This window comes from Apteryx rowi, unplaced genomic scaffold (genome assembly GCF_003343035.1).
Source record: "Apteryx rowi isolate R43461 unplaced genomic scaffold, aptRow1 scaffold_366, whole genome shotgun sequence".
Classification (NCBI taxonomy): Eukaryota; Metazoa; Chordata; class Aves; order Apterygiformes; family Apterygidae; genus Apteryx; species Apteryx rowi.
The window spans coordinates 428747-444464 of NW_020450152.1; the positions used below are offsets into that span (position 1 = coordinate 428747).

The following is a 15718-nucleotide window of genomic DNA, read 5'->3' on the forward strand; positions in this document are numbered from 1 at the left end:
TCATGAACTCAAAACAGTACTAGAGTTAAAGACAAAGATTTGCAACCTAACTGCAAACAATTTATGCCTGTGATCTCAAAGGGGCAGTATGCGTCTACCTTGTGGAAGCAAATGTCAATGGCATAACCCGATCCATTTGTCTAACACTGCACAGAAACAGGAGTGAGCCTGAGCCAGGCAAATCCACAGAACTTGAGGCCTCCTTGCACGCATGTACCCACGCACCCACGCACCCACACACACGCACGCACCCACAACGCCAGTAGGGAAAACTCGCAGGGTGAATGATGCAAGAGTACAACCTTCCCGTGTATTAACTCCTGGCAATGGAACTGCACTAGCAAGCAGAAAGGAAATGTTGGTGTGGCAGTTGCTTTATGAATAAAAATCAGTGCAGTCAGACCCCATGGGGGGAAAATATATATATACACATATACACACACACAAATATATATATATATATATACACACACACACACACACACACACACATATATATATATATATATACTGTAGAGCCTTGAGTAAGAGTTGGTTTATTGTGAAAATGTCAGAGACTGTCTGATCCTTTTTGATAACATCTGTGGGTTGTGTTCTTAGCATTCACCTGGGGTGAGAGACTCTCTTCACATGCCTGCCACAGAGTCGCAATCCCACCTTGGGACTGACACACACACAACACATGCGTGATGGACACCTCTGCTACAGTTCCCTTCTCCTCACCTCCCTGAAAAACTACAACAGGAACCAAAACCAAACCAAACAAACAAAAAAACCCCAACAACAAAAATAGAAGAAAACAAAATCACAGCTGGACCCTGTTCTACACGAGGTGTTAGAAAACAGGAGCCATGACAACACATTCATTTCCACTAAGGGTGCGTGAAGCAGATACTGCCCCTTCTGTAGCTCTCAAGAAACCTAGTCACTGACAAACACTTGTGGAAAAACATATGCACCAGTCTCCTGCATAATACCAGCTGCAACTATAACAACAAGGTTATAACATAAACCTAAAATAAGATGATAACATGTAAATACTGGGTTATTTAGTCTACAGTACAGTAATCTGGATAAAAATGACAAGGGATAGCCTAATTTCCTTTCCCCAAACAACTTTTACTTTCCTACATTGGATCGACCTTCAATGCAAATCTTAACCTCCTGAGGAATAAAAGAAGGCTTGGGAAGAGTCAAAGGTGGTTCCTCTTCTGATTTCTCTAGTTTTCGTGTTTCAGGGGCTGACCACCTCCTCTTCCGCGTTGTCGGGGGCTTGCTGGGTTCTGTTTTGGTGAGCAAAGGTGCTGCAGGCAATCCTGTTTTGTCCGGAAACTTCAGTTCACCATTCTCAGCTAACATCTGTGCACTTCCCTGATTAATCCCATTTTCCTGCTCCGCATACCTGTGTCTGCTTCCAGCTAGACTGTCATTCTTTGAATGCTTCAGCAAGATACTAGCTGAATCCATGGGCTGGCCCTTTTTAATAGAGCCGTTCTTCAGGTTCTTGAGCGTAAGTGATATGCAGACGTCCCCCACCGAGAGTTTCGAACATGGCAAATCAAAGAGCTGGCTGGTTCTCTCCGGGCAGCAGGATGACCAGCCTTGTCCAAATACAAAAAAAGGGTATTCTACCAAGACCTCCACGCTGACCTGCAGGAAGAGAGGGGAATAACAGAAAGAGAGAGAGAATGAGAGAGAGAGCATGAGATCATCTCTTCGCCTTCGCACCCGTGCTCAGCACACAGCAGTCATGCCTGGAGAGGGGAATAAAGCAGTAAACCGTAAAAGCGCCATGTGGATTCTGTAGTATCAGTACACTGAGCATCTGGCTTCACGTTTGTCCTTGTCAAATGGGTGTTAACAGTTTCTCTGAGCTCAGCACTTCTAGCACAAAACCTCAACAGGAATTGATCTTTACCTTTATCCAGCTGCTCAGTGATATGTAACGGGCAACAGAACTTTGGCATCTGAAAAACTCTGCTCACCGCCATGCTCTTGTGGTACCGAGCCCCTGCCACCTAAATCTGAAGCTCAGATACTTTCCAACCTAAGGACAGCTCCAGGGAAAACCCACAAGGCTGGAAGAGGTGTGGCATCTCCTCCCAATTCTGACACTCGATTTCCTAACTGACCACAGGAAGGTATCTCCCCTTCCTGAGCTCCATCTATGTGAGTGTATACTTATCTGTATGAAATGGTTGAAGACATGTTGATTTATGGTGTGAGCCCATGAGTATGTATGGAGGTGTGTCTGTAACAGCAGCAGGCATGAACCCACCTTCCCCAAACAGTCCTGTTACCAGTCCAGCTTCTTCCCTTCTCACACATACTCTTCCAAAAGCCTCTTCTCATCCACTGCCTTCAAAAAGTGCCTTTTCTGCTTATGCCACTCAAACACCCAAAGCACAGCTTTGTGACTTCCACTATTCAGCTTGCTCTGCCAATCTTGCCTAAGCTCTGCAGTCGAGTTCATCTCCACTTGCTAGGGAGAGGACCACCTCTTCTTCATCTGCAATTTCTGCCCTCTATCTCCTTTTCCTATGGGCAGTTCAAACTTCACCCCAATTTAAGAACCCATACGGTTATGAAGGTATCTAATCAGCTTACAGGAGGTTGCTATAGCCAGAACAGACCAGCATGGGCTGCTTACTCTTCCTTGACATTGCAAATGTTGGGCCTTGAGGTCCTAACATTATAAAGCACCTAAACACCTGTTTATCTTTACATATGTCAGCAGCCTGCTGTTCACTGTGCAGTGTCTGCCTGCAGGTTCCAACAGTAGACGTGGGCTTGCGCGATTCACAGCCTACAGGACTGAACCCTTCTAGCACACCGCAATGACAGCAGGAAATTCTAATTATTTTTTAAAATTTGGTGTATGTTATTAACGTGCTGTGTGTAACACCAATGAGATCTGCAACTCTAAGTGGATGGTCTATGCTCAAGCCAGACATCCACTGTCCTGCTCCCAAGGTCCCCATGGCCTCTGGAGTTCTTCTCAGACATGGGCAGGATCCTGCTCTGGTTATTTAACCCTTATTTGTTAGAGGCTAAAGGCAGGAGAACACCAAAGTGATACAAAACATGTCCATCTCATTTCTAAGCCATTCAGCATGCACAGAACATACCAGCTGTCTAAAGGGCTTCCCTCTCTAGGAAACAGGGATTTGTTTGAAAGAATTATCACAGCAGGTTTGCAAAACCATCTCTCACCTTTGGGAGTGAATAAGGCTGTCATATCAAATGCGGCTTTGTATTGTTAAAAATATATTTTAATATTAATGAACACAAGTGGTTTAAGATACACATCATGCTCCTGTGTTCAAACAGCTTTGTTCGGAAAAGGGTGAGCATGACTCTTGGGATGAAGCTGTACGGCCTATCTTGCAGAAGCAGTCGGACTCAGTGATCACACAGGCTCTTTCTGGAAGCACCTTCCTTTCTGGCATGGATATTAATTCCTGACAATGTCTGGTTTTGCACTGCTAAGGCGCCCTGAGAACTCTTTGTTTGGCACTGGGCAGAGCGGCAGCACTTCAGTGTTTGCATGCTTTCCCCGGTTGGGCTGCACACCCTCGGATGCACTCGCTCTGCAAATGGGGCCCAAGGTAGCTCCCTTTGGACCCCACTGTTTCCACATCAATTTTGCGCAGAAAGATTAAATCAAGGGTGACCCATAACACAGAGACGGAGGCTTCAGAACTAGGAAGCTCACAGATTTTGACTGTACTTTCGACTGTTCCAACCCATACCACGCACTAGCAGACAATTGCAGTTTATGAAAATGTTGATTCTACTGAAAGAAATTTAACATGTCTATAAATATCTGCCACACGCTTATATGATCAAGCCAATGAATAATACTCCAGGCATTCTCTTGATACTCCACCTACCCAACATAGTAAGCCACTCTATAAGGAATTTCAAAAGGAGCAGTTTAGAGGCACATGATACTCTTCCCCTTCCACAAATCAGTTTCTGTCATATTAAACCTACTCTGATCAGAACTGCCTGCCAGCAGTCAATTACATACACCACAGTACTGGAAAGGCACCTGACTCTTAGGCCTGGTTTATGCCCTGAACTAAATAAAGTGGGGCTAGGCAACCCGAACAGCCTCATTACTTCATGTCATTGGGCAGAAACACTCCAGAGCCAAGATCTGTGAAAACATGTGCTTGGAGTTTGGGCTCCTACTCCATCAGCGCACACATCTGTAAGGGCTCTGACTGGGAGAAGTGGTGAATATCCTCTGTCTCCTATGGACTTCAGTGGAAACTGCTCTCTACATAGAGCCGTAGGCCCCTCTCAACATGGATCATCTAGCAGACACAGATTTCTCCTTTGATACTGCTACTTCTCTCCTCTTTCTCTCTTCCTTTCTGTCTGCCCTTTTTTTTTTTAATGTACTTTCCCATCACTGTCAAAAGCTATTTGTATCTATGTGAATCATACATGTTTGTGTGCATAATCCTCACTGTCACACAAGTACCTCTTGATGTGAATATGCTTCCACATGTTATACTTCTTTTTATGTGACATATAAAACACTTCCTTGAACTGTCAATCACTGAAACAAACCCCAGAATTGTTGGTGGTGATCATGAATAACGCCAAATAATAAAGATGGTAAAATGCTACAATTTCCATGATCTAGTCACAGTGTTCATATACATCTATCAATTCAAAATGGGTTCCCTCACTGATTATCAAGCACTGCTTTAGCTAGCTGCTTCTGGATTCAGCTAAACTGGGATTTTAAAGTAACCATTCTCTATAAGCAATAGTAGTCAAAGACCTCTCAACTGTGGAAGTTCGGTAAAAACACCTCTGCATCATTTTTTTTCTGTAGGACCACTGCATTAAAATATGAAAAATTAATTTTAAAAGCTCCCTCCCTGCAACATCTTGTTATTACTGTATGAGAGAAGGAAAAGGATTCGGAACTTGTTTCTGTGCTTTCCCAACTATTAAGACAATAAAGGAAGAAACCGAAACGCTGGTCCCTCTGTAAGCACACCAGGGCTTTACTGCAAAGATCCTTTTCTATTTCTAAGAACAACTAGTGAAAACACCCAAAATGTTTCAAAGCAGCCACTGAATATCTGCAGTTGTCTGCATCAATTTATCATTTTATTTCTCAGCCAAATTCAGTACTTAATGAATGCAATCCAGGTTGCTCTGGAAATGCACACTGGAGCTGGCATACCTGTGACACTTGTGGGACAATGGGAGGCATGGGATATACCATCACACAGACTGCAGTGCCTCTGCAGAACAACACAGAAACTTTAGTCTTGGGGCTCACTGCTCTAATCCACCTAACAGGCACTAAAGCAAAAGCTGCCTAATAAAACTAGTTAGTACAAACTATATTTTAATAAATGTAAACGTACATTTTCCAGGTAAGTCTTTTCTCTCTGATATTATTAAAATGTGATGAAACTAGGAGTGGAAGGTTCAGACCAAACAAAAGGAAGTGGTGCTGGAAACAACATGCAATTAAGTGGTGGAGCCCTCTGCTGCAGAGCACCTTGTTGTGGGTGCTGAAAGATTTCCCAGGTTCAAAAAACAACCAGACTACTTCATGCGATAAAAATCCATCAAAAGGCTTTAAGCAAAAGGATGAGATCTCTGGCTTAGGAAGTTCAGGAGCCACAAACTCTTACATCCTGCAAGAGTGGTTTTGACAACTATCAGTAAGTACATGCTTGTCCTCCTCTTTGCCCTCCCCTGAGGGAGGGCATTCATGGTTGGCCACTGTCAGATACTGGGTCAGGTGAAACTTTTCTCCTGTTCAATATGGCTCTTACTAAAACACATTCTCACATATTTTAACTACTTTTAAAAGGGAGCCCTTTTCAGAATACAGATGAGAAAGATGGTGAGAACATCAAATAACACTGCTTTATACCATTTATCTCTTTTCATGCAAGTCTATCAGAGCCCAATCCTGGGAAGTGCTGGGCACCTTCATCTTCCATTAAAGTCAACAGCAGGAAAGAGGACAAGTAAAAGGATTCAGTAACTTACTCAGGGGCATAATTCACCAAGATCAAGAGAGTCAGCGCAGGACAGTCTGCACCGTAAAAGATGACAGCTGGGGCCCTCCACTGATGAAGAAACGTCTCAGTGGTGAGGGCYGCCAAACAGCACAGGAAAAGGGCAGGGGTTAGGCAACCATATTTCATATATATTTCCACTTCTCCCCTCTTCAGAGAGAGTAATATATCCAGGACAGGAGTCCCTGGGAAAAGCATGACATGCAGCCCTGACAGAAGAGGGTTTGAGCAACTCTAGGGAACCGCCAGGCCTGCAAAGAGACATCTTTGCCTTCTGATGGTTTCATGTGCGAAGGTCTGAGATCCCAGTGTTTTGGGAAGGTAAAAGACCCTGCCTCCTTTGCTAAGGGATAAATTCCTCTTGACACTGGACAAGTAGGAAGGACACTTCGGAGACTTGTGAAGCTTTCTGTCCACTGTGGGGAAAATCTTGCTGAGGAAGAGTATTCACCTCTGAATGCTTCCCTGTTCTGTATGGAGATAATAACTTCTACATGGAAGAGATACAATTCACGTGATTGCTTTCTTTTGTGGCTCCTTCCCTTTCTCTCCCAGAGAGAAGACCTGCAGTGCCTGGGTCCCACCTGACTTCCCCTACCCAGTGATTTTTGGACTCCTAATGCCACTGTTCCTACCACCCCCAAACACCATCTGCCTTCACAAGAGCGGATTTGCTTGGAGGGATTTATGGGGCTGCAGGCAGTATCTCCTGCCACAGGGACTACCTGGCAGGATGCATGGTCTGGGCTGGGGTACAGGAGAGTGGCTGTAAGGCCTTCAGCATCCCACCATGACTGCATCCAGCCCCACTTCAGCATGCTGTCACTCTAACAAATAAACCCTGTGCTTGAAGGTTAGTAGCTACAGCTCTCTGCAGCTATGTGATCCCACAGCAGGGAAATTCCATTTCTCAAGGGAAGCCATTTCAGTTGGACCACTGGCTGGCTCGTTTATCACATGAGCCCTTATCTGCTGCATTCCCCGAATTCAGTAATACACATTTGAGCAGAGAATACAGCTTCCCTGTCATTCACCAGAACAAAGCATTGCTGCCCCTGTGCCTGGAGAACAAAGCTGCAGGATCACATGAGTGGAAGGCAGGCAGAGATCTCCATCTGCGGCAGCGAACAGAGTCAAACTCTCCCTTTTTACGTCTGTAACAGTGCCAAAGATAATGAAAAGTAGAGAGCTGAGCAAGAGAGAAAGTGACTGGTTTGTGTGCATGCAGAGATATAAATGGAAAGCTAAACTGGATGAAGCTCTAAAAAAACTATTCACTAAACTGGCAGGAGTACTAACTAGATGGTCTAACAGGATTTTTTCATCTCTAATGCCTATGATTCTGTTTAAAAAAAGGGAGAGGTTATAAACTGGATGTTCATCTTTTCTTTTTAAGCTGTATTCCAGGTTTCTTAGGCAGACCTAAATATTACAGAACATTTTCCACAGCAATAATCAGAAACTGAACTTTAGGGGTGAAAGTGAGCATTTCAGAAAACTTATTTTGCATCTCCTGTGTGTATTGACCTTAACGGGTGAATTCCTACCTTCCACTTGTTCCTGGCAGCAAAAGAAAGGACAAGTAATAATGATGTGTGTGTTAATACAGGAATAACATTTTAAATTACAAAGAGATCCAGATCCATAGGTCTTTTTTTCAGGCAACTTGAATCCAGAGGAATAAAAGTCACACAGAACAAAGYAAGGACTTTGGGTTCTGGTCCATTTGGAACTTACTTCACTTCTCACTAATCCACAGTAGGGATGCAGTCAAATGGAAACCAAGCATCCCTCATGGGCTAAGGCCAGTTCTTTCACTGAAAAGGCAAGTAGCTTTAGGTGGGTTAATTTTCTTCTAGGTTTCAGTACCTGGAACAGGGTTGGATGTGCAAGGTGATGGGAAGCAGAGGGAAGCCAGGAGGAAGAGCTCTTTCTGCCTTAACATGGTGCTGGGGAGGGGGAGCTGTGTGCTTGCAGTTAGGTGACACGGCAGCAGCTATATAGTGCCTCCCTATTTACATTACAGTTGTATACACCCAGCTAAAAATAAACTCCTACCTCTTTCCTTTAATTGGTGTGAGAATTAGCTAATGTTTGTACAGAGTCTGAAAATATGAATTCATCAATATTATAATGAGTTCCCAGAGATCATTGGGAGGAGTATATAAAGTGAATGGAAACTAATGGTAACAATGCTATTTTTGTATGGCACTTATCCTTTATAATCTGTATTCTGACAATACTGTTAGAAAAGCTCTCTCCTCCCAGAAGTATATATGCGAGTGAAACTTAATTATAACAAAATATTTTGCAAAGCCAAACTACGCATGCACCTATATTTCCACTGTACTCTGGAGTCAGTACATATTTAAGTAAGCAGCATCACAGTGTCACTATTCTGAACAGCAAGACTGAATGGTGTTCTTTCAATGAGAAGCCTAAGCCCTCTTCACAGGCAATTTTCTAACAAGTAATGACTATTGCATGCCTGCTAATAAGGTTAAATGCTTCCATATATCCATGTTAGGCTGAGGGTAAGGTCACTGGAGACTTCAGACACACAGAAATGCTCTCTCTCTCTCTAACCAGGCAAGGGAAAATCAGCACAGCAGTCACTGCTATGCAGGGACACAGCTGATCTGGGAAGAGACCCAAGTCCTGGAATCTGCAGGAAACCTAAATTAAACCCTCATTCTAATCATATCTCTGCGTGACTCTCGCTCCATTCTGGAAGCATCCCCTGTGGGAAACACAGCTGGGGAGTATTTTAGCTGCGATGATGTCAGCCTGCTTCTGATAGGTTTCTTGATAAGGTGACACTTTGCCGGATGAGACTGGTGTAGCTTTTGCTGTAGCTTTTTTTTTTTTTACAGCTTCAAACCCAGCATGCTCTCTACCAGACGATGGCACTCTCCCCTCTGCAAAGGAGCTCTTCCCAGCGTGCAGTACTACAACACATCGGCTGTGTTGACAGATCTGTGAACAAGACATGACACAAAAGCTACCTACTAATTTGTACCTCTTCTGCTGGTGCAGAGACCAGTGGACTGGCTGCAGAGAGAGAAATGAAAGCAAGATGAAAATTGCAGATGGGAGATTACTACTTTTGAGATCTCATTATGCAAGGCACTGGGGCAAATTATAGTAACTGGTTCTGATCCAAGGATAGTTCCTCTAATCAAGAAGCCCAAGATGCACAGCTCTCAGTGAGAGCACCAAAATACAGCTGAACAGTAGAAAAAAAAATTGCATCCTTATAGCATTACTGAAAACACCAGAGGCCCAACGTCCATCACCTGTGTAGAGGCATACACATATATGAACACAACCGCAAAGGGAATCTGCATACCTGACAGGAGAAAGGGCATGTGTCACATGTAGCAATTTACCATATGTTTGCAATTTGGGAAGGATGGGTTACAGACTGCTGTGAGTGAAAGACATTTTTTCAGTTTAATTTGCTTCTTAGTACCGCTGCTCTTTGTTTTCTTCTCCAAACCAGTCAGTCTAAGGCGCTTTACTACATCTGTCCATTTCTAGTTCCTCTCTTTCTCTGGTTCTTCAGAGCTGAAGTTTGCAGCTCTCCTGTTTCAAACTGAACCAAAGCCATTTGCAACAAGATTTTTTAGAACAAGTACCTTTATGAACCAAGCTGCTATCTAGTGTATCTAATCTATTTCCAGCCTCAACACAGCAGAATCTAAATTGCTGAGATAAGGGACAGTATCAAGATAATGCTTTTAAGTACATTCTTGGCCGAAAAAACCTTTGGAAAGTTACAGGGTTTTTTTCCTACATTGCAAACCAGTGAGAAACAAAGTTCAGAAGCACATGATGCCTAGCCATCTTGATATTTTTTCTTTTTAAATTTCCCCTAAACACACAGTGTGTGAGCTATGCAGTGTTTAAACCTAACTGAAACCTGAATAAAACTCTGTGTAGTGTGTCCCATTAGAATGCAAAATATATCCTCCCCTACTGCCTAAACCAAGTTATTTTATTTGAATAAAGAACACTAAGATCATTTAATTCTTCCTATGGGTTCTCTACCTGTAAGGCACACTGGGATTCATACGAAAATGCAAAATCCTAATCAGGCACTGAAGACCTTTGGGTAGGCCAATGGCTGGCAGACTTGAAGATCTGGCTCTTAGTCCTGGCTCTGGCAATGACATGCTAAGCGACCTTCCACAAATCTCCTTACTGTCCAGTGTCTCAGCTTCCACCTTCGTCTCAGACTGTTTTTGCATGATGCCAGGACTCTTTTTTCCACTGTGTGTTTCTACAGTGCTGAACAGAGACAGGCTGGGGCCTCAAGGTGCTATCACAGTGCAGGCAAGAAATAGTGATATTGCCTCAAGTCTGCAATACAATTGAGGTTTGCCGAGTGAACCATTCCAAGTGAGGATGTAAACCATTCCCCTGACTGCAGTGTAGGGACTGCGGAGGGCACTGAACACAACCTTGCAGCAGTTCAACCTGGGCAAAAGAAAAGAGGGCAGTCTGGTCCCCAAGGAAGACCTACTATCACAGCCAGGAGGCTACATTTATCATAGGTGTGGCTCTGATGGCTCCACTGGCACTGCAGGGTGGATGATTTTTGGACCAAACGTGTCAGTCTCATGGACGAGTGTGAACAATGAAAAACTAGCACCCCCCTAAACCCAAAGCAATTGAGACCTGCTGGCAAACTGCCCTGAGGTAAGCTGTACCAAGGAAGCCAAGACGTGCACCCTAGTCCCTCCACCCACAACTCCCACATTTTATTACCTGTGCTCGATGCTCTCCAACTGCAAACTGTATCACAGCAATGCCTGGGTTATGGCTGTCTTCAATCCTCTCCACAGTGCTGGAGTCTATTTTCAGGTCATTGCTAATTTCCGCACTTTGTATAAAGTCTTCTGTTTTTAAGTCCTCTACTTTCTTCAGCTCTCCGTTGGCCAACTGAATGATCGACCCTTTCATAAAGTAAGGAGGCAGCGTGGGAGGAGCCGTGGCGGGAGAAGCAATGGATTGCACCACGGGGAGGTGGATTTGGGCCTGCACCATGGTTGCCTGGTAGGCAGGCTGGGTTGTGAGGGACTCAGCACTGAAATTCTCACTCTTGGGAATGGCGGTAGTGACAAATGTATGAGGCACTGCTGCAAACTGGGGAGATGAAGTGACTATTGCAGGTGCTACTCCTGATGGTTCGACATCTGCATTGCCGACTGGTATAAGCAGGGGTTGTGTGCCAGGGATCACCAGATGCTGTGGCAGATTTCCAGGGTACCCAATTGCTTGCTGCTGACTGCTCAAGTAGCCGATTACTGGTGGCTGGGTCCCGGCGTAGAAGGCCGTAGCAGGCAGCCCAACAGGGAGTTGCTCGGAGGCGCTGTGGGTTGTCTGAATGACAGTGTGAGGGGACAGTGTGGCAACTGCTTTCACCCCCTCGTGGCCCATAGTCTGTTGCGGAGATAAAGCATAGGACCGGTGGGCTGGCTTTCCTAAATGCAAGCTTCCCTTGTCATTGAGGGTTGAGGGAGAGGTCTCTCGGTTGGTAGCCTGCTGCACCTCCATATCTGCAGTAGGTGTGTTGCTGTTGGGTACCACCATGACAGAGGCTCGGACACCTGAGGAATCCCGTGCGCTGTACTCGGCAGGGCTCGAGTGGACCACTACGTGCCTGGTCTCATAATGATGGGGAGCTGGTTTATTGCCTGCTTTGACTAGACCCAGGTCGGCAGAAGGCGAAATACCATACCGCCGGCTCTTCTCTATCTCTCCGTTCAGTACCTCCTTGGCCTGCATGGCCTGCAGCCGGCTGCTCTCAGGCTTCTTGGTGGGATCCCGTGTGACGAAGTGGCCCCCAGAGTCGGTGTACTGTACCACCACTTGGGAGGAAGGGCCAAGGGTGAGCGTGTGTGGTATCACTGTCTGATGGGGATGCAGAGGGACTGGGATGGTTGGAGGAGAGACATTTCTGACAGTGCTCTGGGGAGAGCTGGAAATGTGGACGTACTGGTTTTGCTGGGTRGGTGGAGGAGACGCTGCAGCAATCAGTCCAGGTGTCCTAACCAGGTGCGGCTCAACTTTGTGCCCCTGCTGGCTTAGGCCGCTCATGCTGGCCAGCAAAGTGGAATAAGCCTCCAGCTGGGAGCGCTGTGATGGAGTGGTTGCAACAGCTGTGGCCGCTGCCACGGCACCAGTTGCAGAATTGGCTGTTGGGGAAATCAACTGTGAGGGGATGAATCCGGCATATGGTCCACTGTACTGGGGCCCAACGAACTGGAAAGTGTGCTGCAGGTGTGTGTACTGCACGGGGGATACAGGAGTCCCTGACTGGGAGAGCGCGGGCGAGTACACTGTGGGAAGGGTTGTGGAGGATGGAATGGACCTGGGTGCGCTTGGTGGGGAATAGTCCATTCCTGCAGACAGTGACTTGTGTAAACCCTGCTGTAAACCCATCTCCACCGAAGTCCCTCCGGGCCTGTGCCTTCCCCCCAGGCCGCTTTGGCTGCTGGGTGTGCTGGGGAGCCATGCTAAGTTATCTGCACGGTGGTTTTCATTTGGCAGGACTGGTTTCACCTCCGAAGGCAGGCTGGTAGCAGGAATTTCTCGCTTTTTAGGTGGCAGGCATTCATTACTCCGCTCTTGGTTGGATTTCATCTTTCGCCGTCCCCCCTCCACTGTGCTTGCTTCACTGTCTGGCTGGTTTTGATTTCAGTCGGATAAATGGAAAGTCACATTTGATTTCTGAAAGGGATCCAGTGACTTCATGAGGAATCATCTCCCCGTGAGCACAATCCTCCGACAGCTTCTCTGGATTCTGCAACAAGAGGATGGGGGAAATCACACTGTCAGCGCTGGAAAACGAAACCGAGCAAGCAAACACCTCAAAACAACCACCGAGAAAAAGAAAAACCTCCGCAAAAACAAAACATGTCTTGCATTGCTGCTCTCATGTCAAGGAGCAGTTTGCAGCTAAAATCCCGGATGCGCCTGCTAATGCATCAGGAGAATAAGTAAAACTTCAGGCAAATCAGAAACTCTCTGACCAAAACGTTTCATGTTTAACAGTGGTCACTTATTTCCTAGTGTCCTGCAGGCTTGCTTTCCTCCCTCCTCTGTGAAAACCTGTCATGTTTCTCAGGTGTCCAGTTCATTCTGCGACTCTCTCCCTCTCCTTCCCCTGCAACAACGATGCTATCTTCACCGCGCCGTGTCCTAAAGCACGGGATCATGGCATGACCTCACACATGATGTGGCAGGGATCCCTGAAGAACCCCCCCGCCAAAATATTTACGTTAGCAACAAGCAGCTATTAGTAGTACAGAGGGAAGGTGGGTTACTTCTGAACTCCTAAACCTCTGCGTCTCCCGCCAAGCGATTTCATTTCACGCTGGACAGGGCTGCAAACACAGCAGTTACCTTTTGCTCTCCCCTCATGCCACAGCTTGTTACAGGCACACGTGCCCTTCATCTACTAGTCTGGCAATAAGCCTTGGCTAAACAAGCTATTTACAGCAGCAGCACAAAGCCAGAGATGGCCCCGAGCCAGATTTTTAATGTGTTTTTTTAGTGTTTTGAACTCCCCCTGCTATTGATAGCTCACACCTAAGCGAGCAGGCAAGACCTGACACTGGAAAAGGCCCCGTCCCTGCAATCCGGGGCGCTCGGCCGGGGCCCACTGTATCTGCGAGTTGACGCTGGCCCTCAAAACTCTCAGCTACAACTGCTTGGGGGAGGGCGACTGGATCTCCCTGATCCAACACAGGAACCCTGACGATCACAAAAGCTCACGATTTTATAACATGCTAGACACGATTTTATAACATGCTAGAGCAAAACAGGCTCCCTCCCTGCTCTGCATCACTCAGTGAGGTTACTGCAGCCATCCTCGATACTGGGAACAGAGTCTTCCTCATTCTTTCATTATCTGCTAAGGAAAATACCCTAACTAGATCACATCACACTTAAAAAAAAAAAAAAAGGAAACAGACTGACAGCCTTTCCCCACCTGCCTGAAACCAAGAACTCCTGCTTTGCCTTCTTTCATACTTAAACTTTACAGAAAGTGAGACTCTCCCCACCCCCTGTCCAGTCACCACCTTTTATCTGCATTTCTGATTTTTTTTGAAAGATATGCAAGAACGGGTGCTTAGAAATTTCACTTCTCACACTATAGGCATTCTAACAAGAAAAGCATTTATTATATGAAAGAAAAATGAAGAGAGAAAGAATCAGTGTGGATGTGAAAGAAGCTGGAAATAGGATATAACTGACTTTAAAGTGAATGCTGAGCAGCAGTAATGATAGTTATCTTATGGCAAATAACATTCCTTTGGGGGATCTCTTTCCCTACTGCTTTGGTTCTAATGAACAATAAGCCTCACGTTTATATGTGCACATAGCACTTTGAAGACACAGCCGACTAAGACTAAACCTAGCTTTAAGAGCATTCTTTACATTTATGGTCCTCCAAGCTGTTATAATCCCACAGGAAAAGTCTAAAGCTTCTAATGGTCTGATACAATCTGCTTTAAGTTAATTATTCCATTGTTTAAAAATTGATAAACAGTAATCAAACACCAATAACCACTGAGACCCTCAAAAACCAATGTTTGTTGTTTCTTCCTTCAACAGCTCCACAGCTGTAACGAATTAGCACAGGCCTGACTGAAGCTGAGAAACCAGCACGCAAATTATTTGTAGGTTTGGGAAAGGTTGTTAGAAAGACCTGCATTCATTTGACTTTTTTGCTGCGCTGAAGGCAAAAACACAGCTCAGAGAGAGAGAGTACCCAGGCTGACAGGGAGCGGCGTACTCCAACGCAGGCTGGCGACTTTTTAACTCTGTTTCTGAAAATTGATTTGCTCTGTGAGGGGCCAAGTCACTACACCACCTCAGTGTGTCTGTAATATGCAGCTGTTTGTCTCCCAGCAATTCTGTCAGCGTAATTTTTTCCCGGAAAACCCGGAAGATCCTAAGCTGACTTCTTATTTGGGGGCTAAGGTGATGCCAGGGAGCATCACCAGAAGCTGGCACTGCTGCTGCAGCGGTGCTGCAACTCCAGCCGGACGAGGGCAGCCGGGAGACAAGAGCCCCGGGATTTGCACCAGTCTTTCCCCTCCTCCTAACAGTTGCTCAGTGTGTCTTGGCAACAGCTAAAATTACTATATTACATATGACTTAAAGATTTTTATTTTTAAGTTCAACCAAAAATAAAACCGCCAAGCTTACATTTGCGCAGTCATCCTTCGTTAACTTTAGCTCACTGTAGTCTTCTACCCTGGGCAGGGAGCTCTGGCACATAAATCAGCAGCTCCTGACGGAGGAAGCTGCATGGAGGCGCTGTGGTGGGATGTGTTTTACACGCTCCATTTGTATCACTCTGCTTTCTATAGGGTGCCCAGACTGGACCTGGAGGGCTGACAGACTGGCCCATCCTTTGATCTCTTGCAGAGATGGACCTGAACTGAAAACACAGACCCTAAAAAAACTCTGAGAGGAAAAATCTGGATTCTGACTGGAAGCAGAGCGCTGGCCCCTCTGCCTGTGTAACAGGATGACTCAAAATGCCAAGCCTGAATAAGCCACAGGTTTAAAGCAGCTTGTACATGGGACAGAATTGGGTCAACTTATTTTGCTATAATGGGTAAACCAGACTCCTAAAA

At 45.6% G+C, this 15718-nt stretch overlaps 1 protein-coding gene across 7 annotated transcripts in view; it reads right to left on the reverse strand.

Moving 5' to 3' along the window:
- Positions 1–439: 439 nt before the first annotated feature.
- ATXN1 (ataxin 1) overlaps positions 440–15718 on the reverse strand; it is a 224024-nt gene continuing 208745 nt past the window's right edge. For all 7 annotated transcript variants that reach the window (XM_026073303.1, XM_026073302.1, XM_026073306.1 and 4 more), the window contains 2 exons: positions 10833–12870; positions 440–1650 (listed from right to left, as the gene is read on the reverse strand). In XM_026073303.1, the coding sequence (XP_025929088.1) occupies positions 1120–1650; positions 10833–12710 (2409 nt within the window). In that variant the 5' untranslated portion in view covers positions 12711–12870 and the 3' untranslated portion in view covers positions 440–1119. The remainder of the gene's footprint in view (positions 1651–10832; positions 12871–15718) is intronic.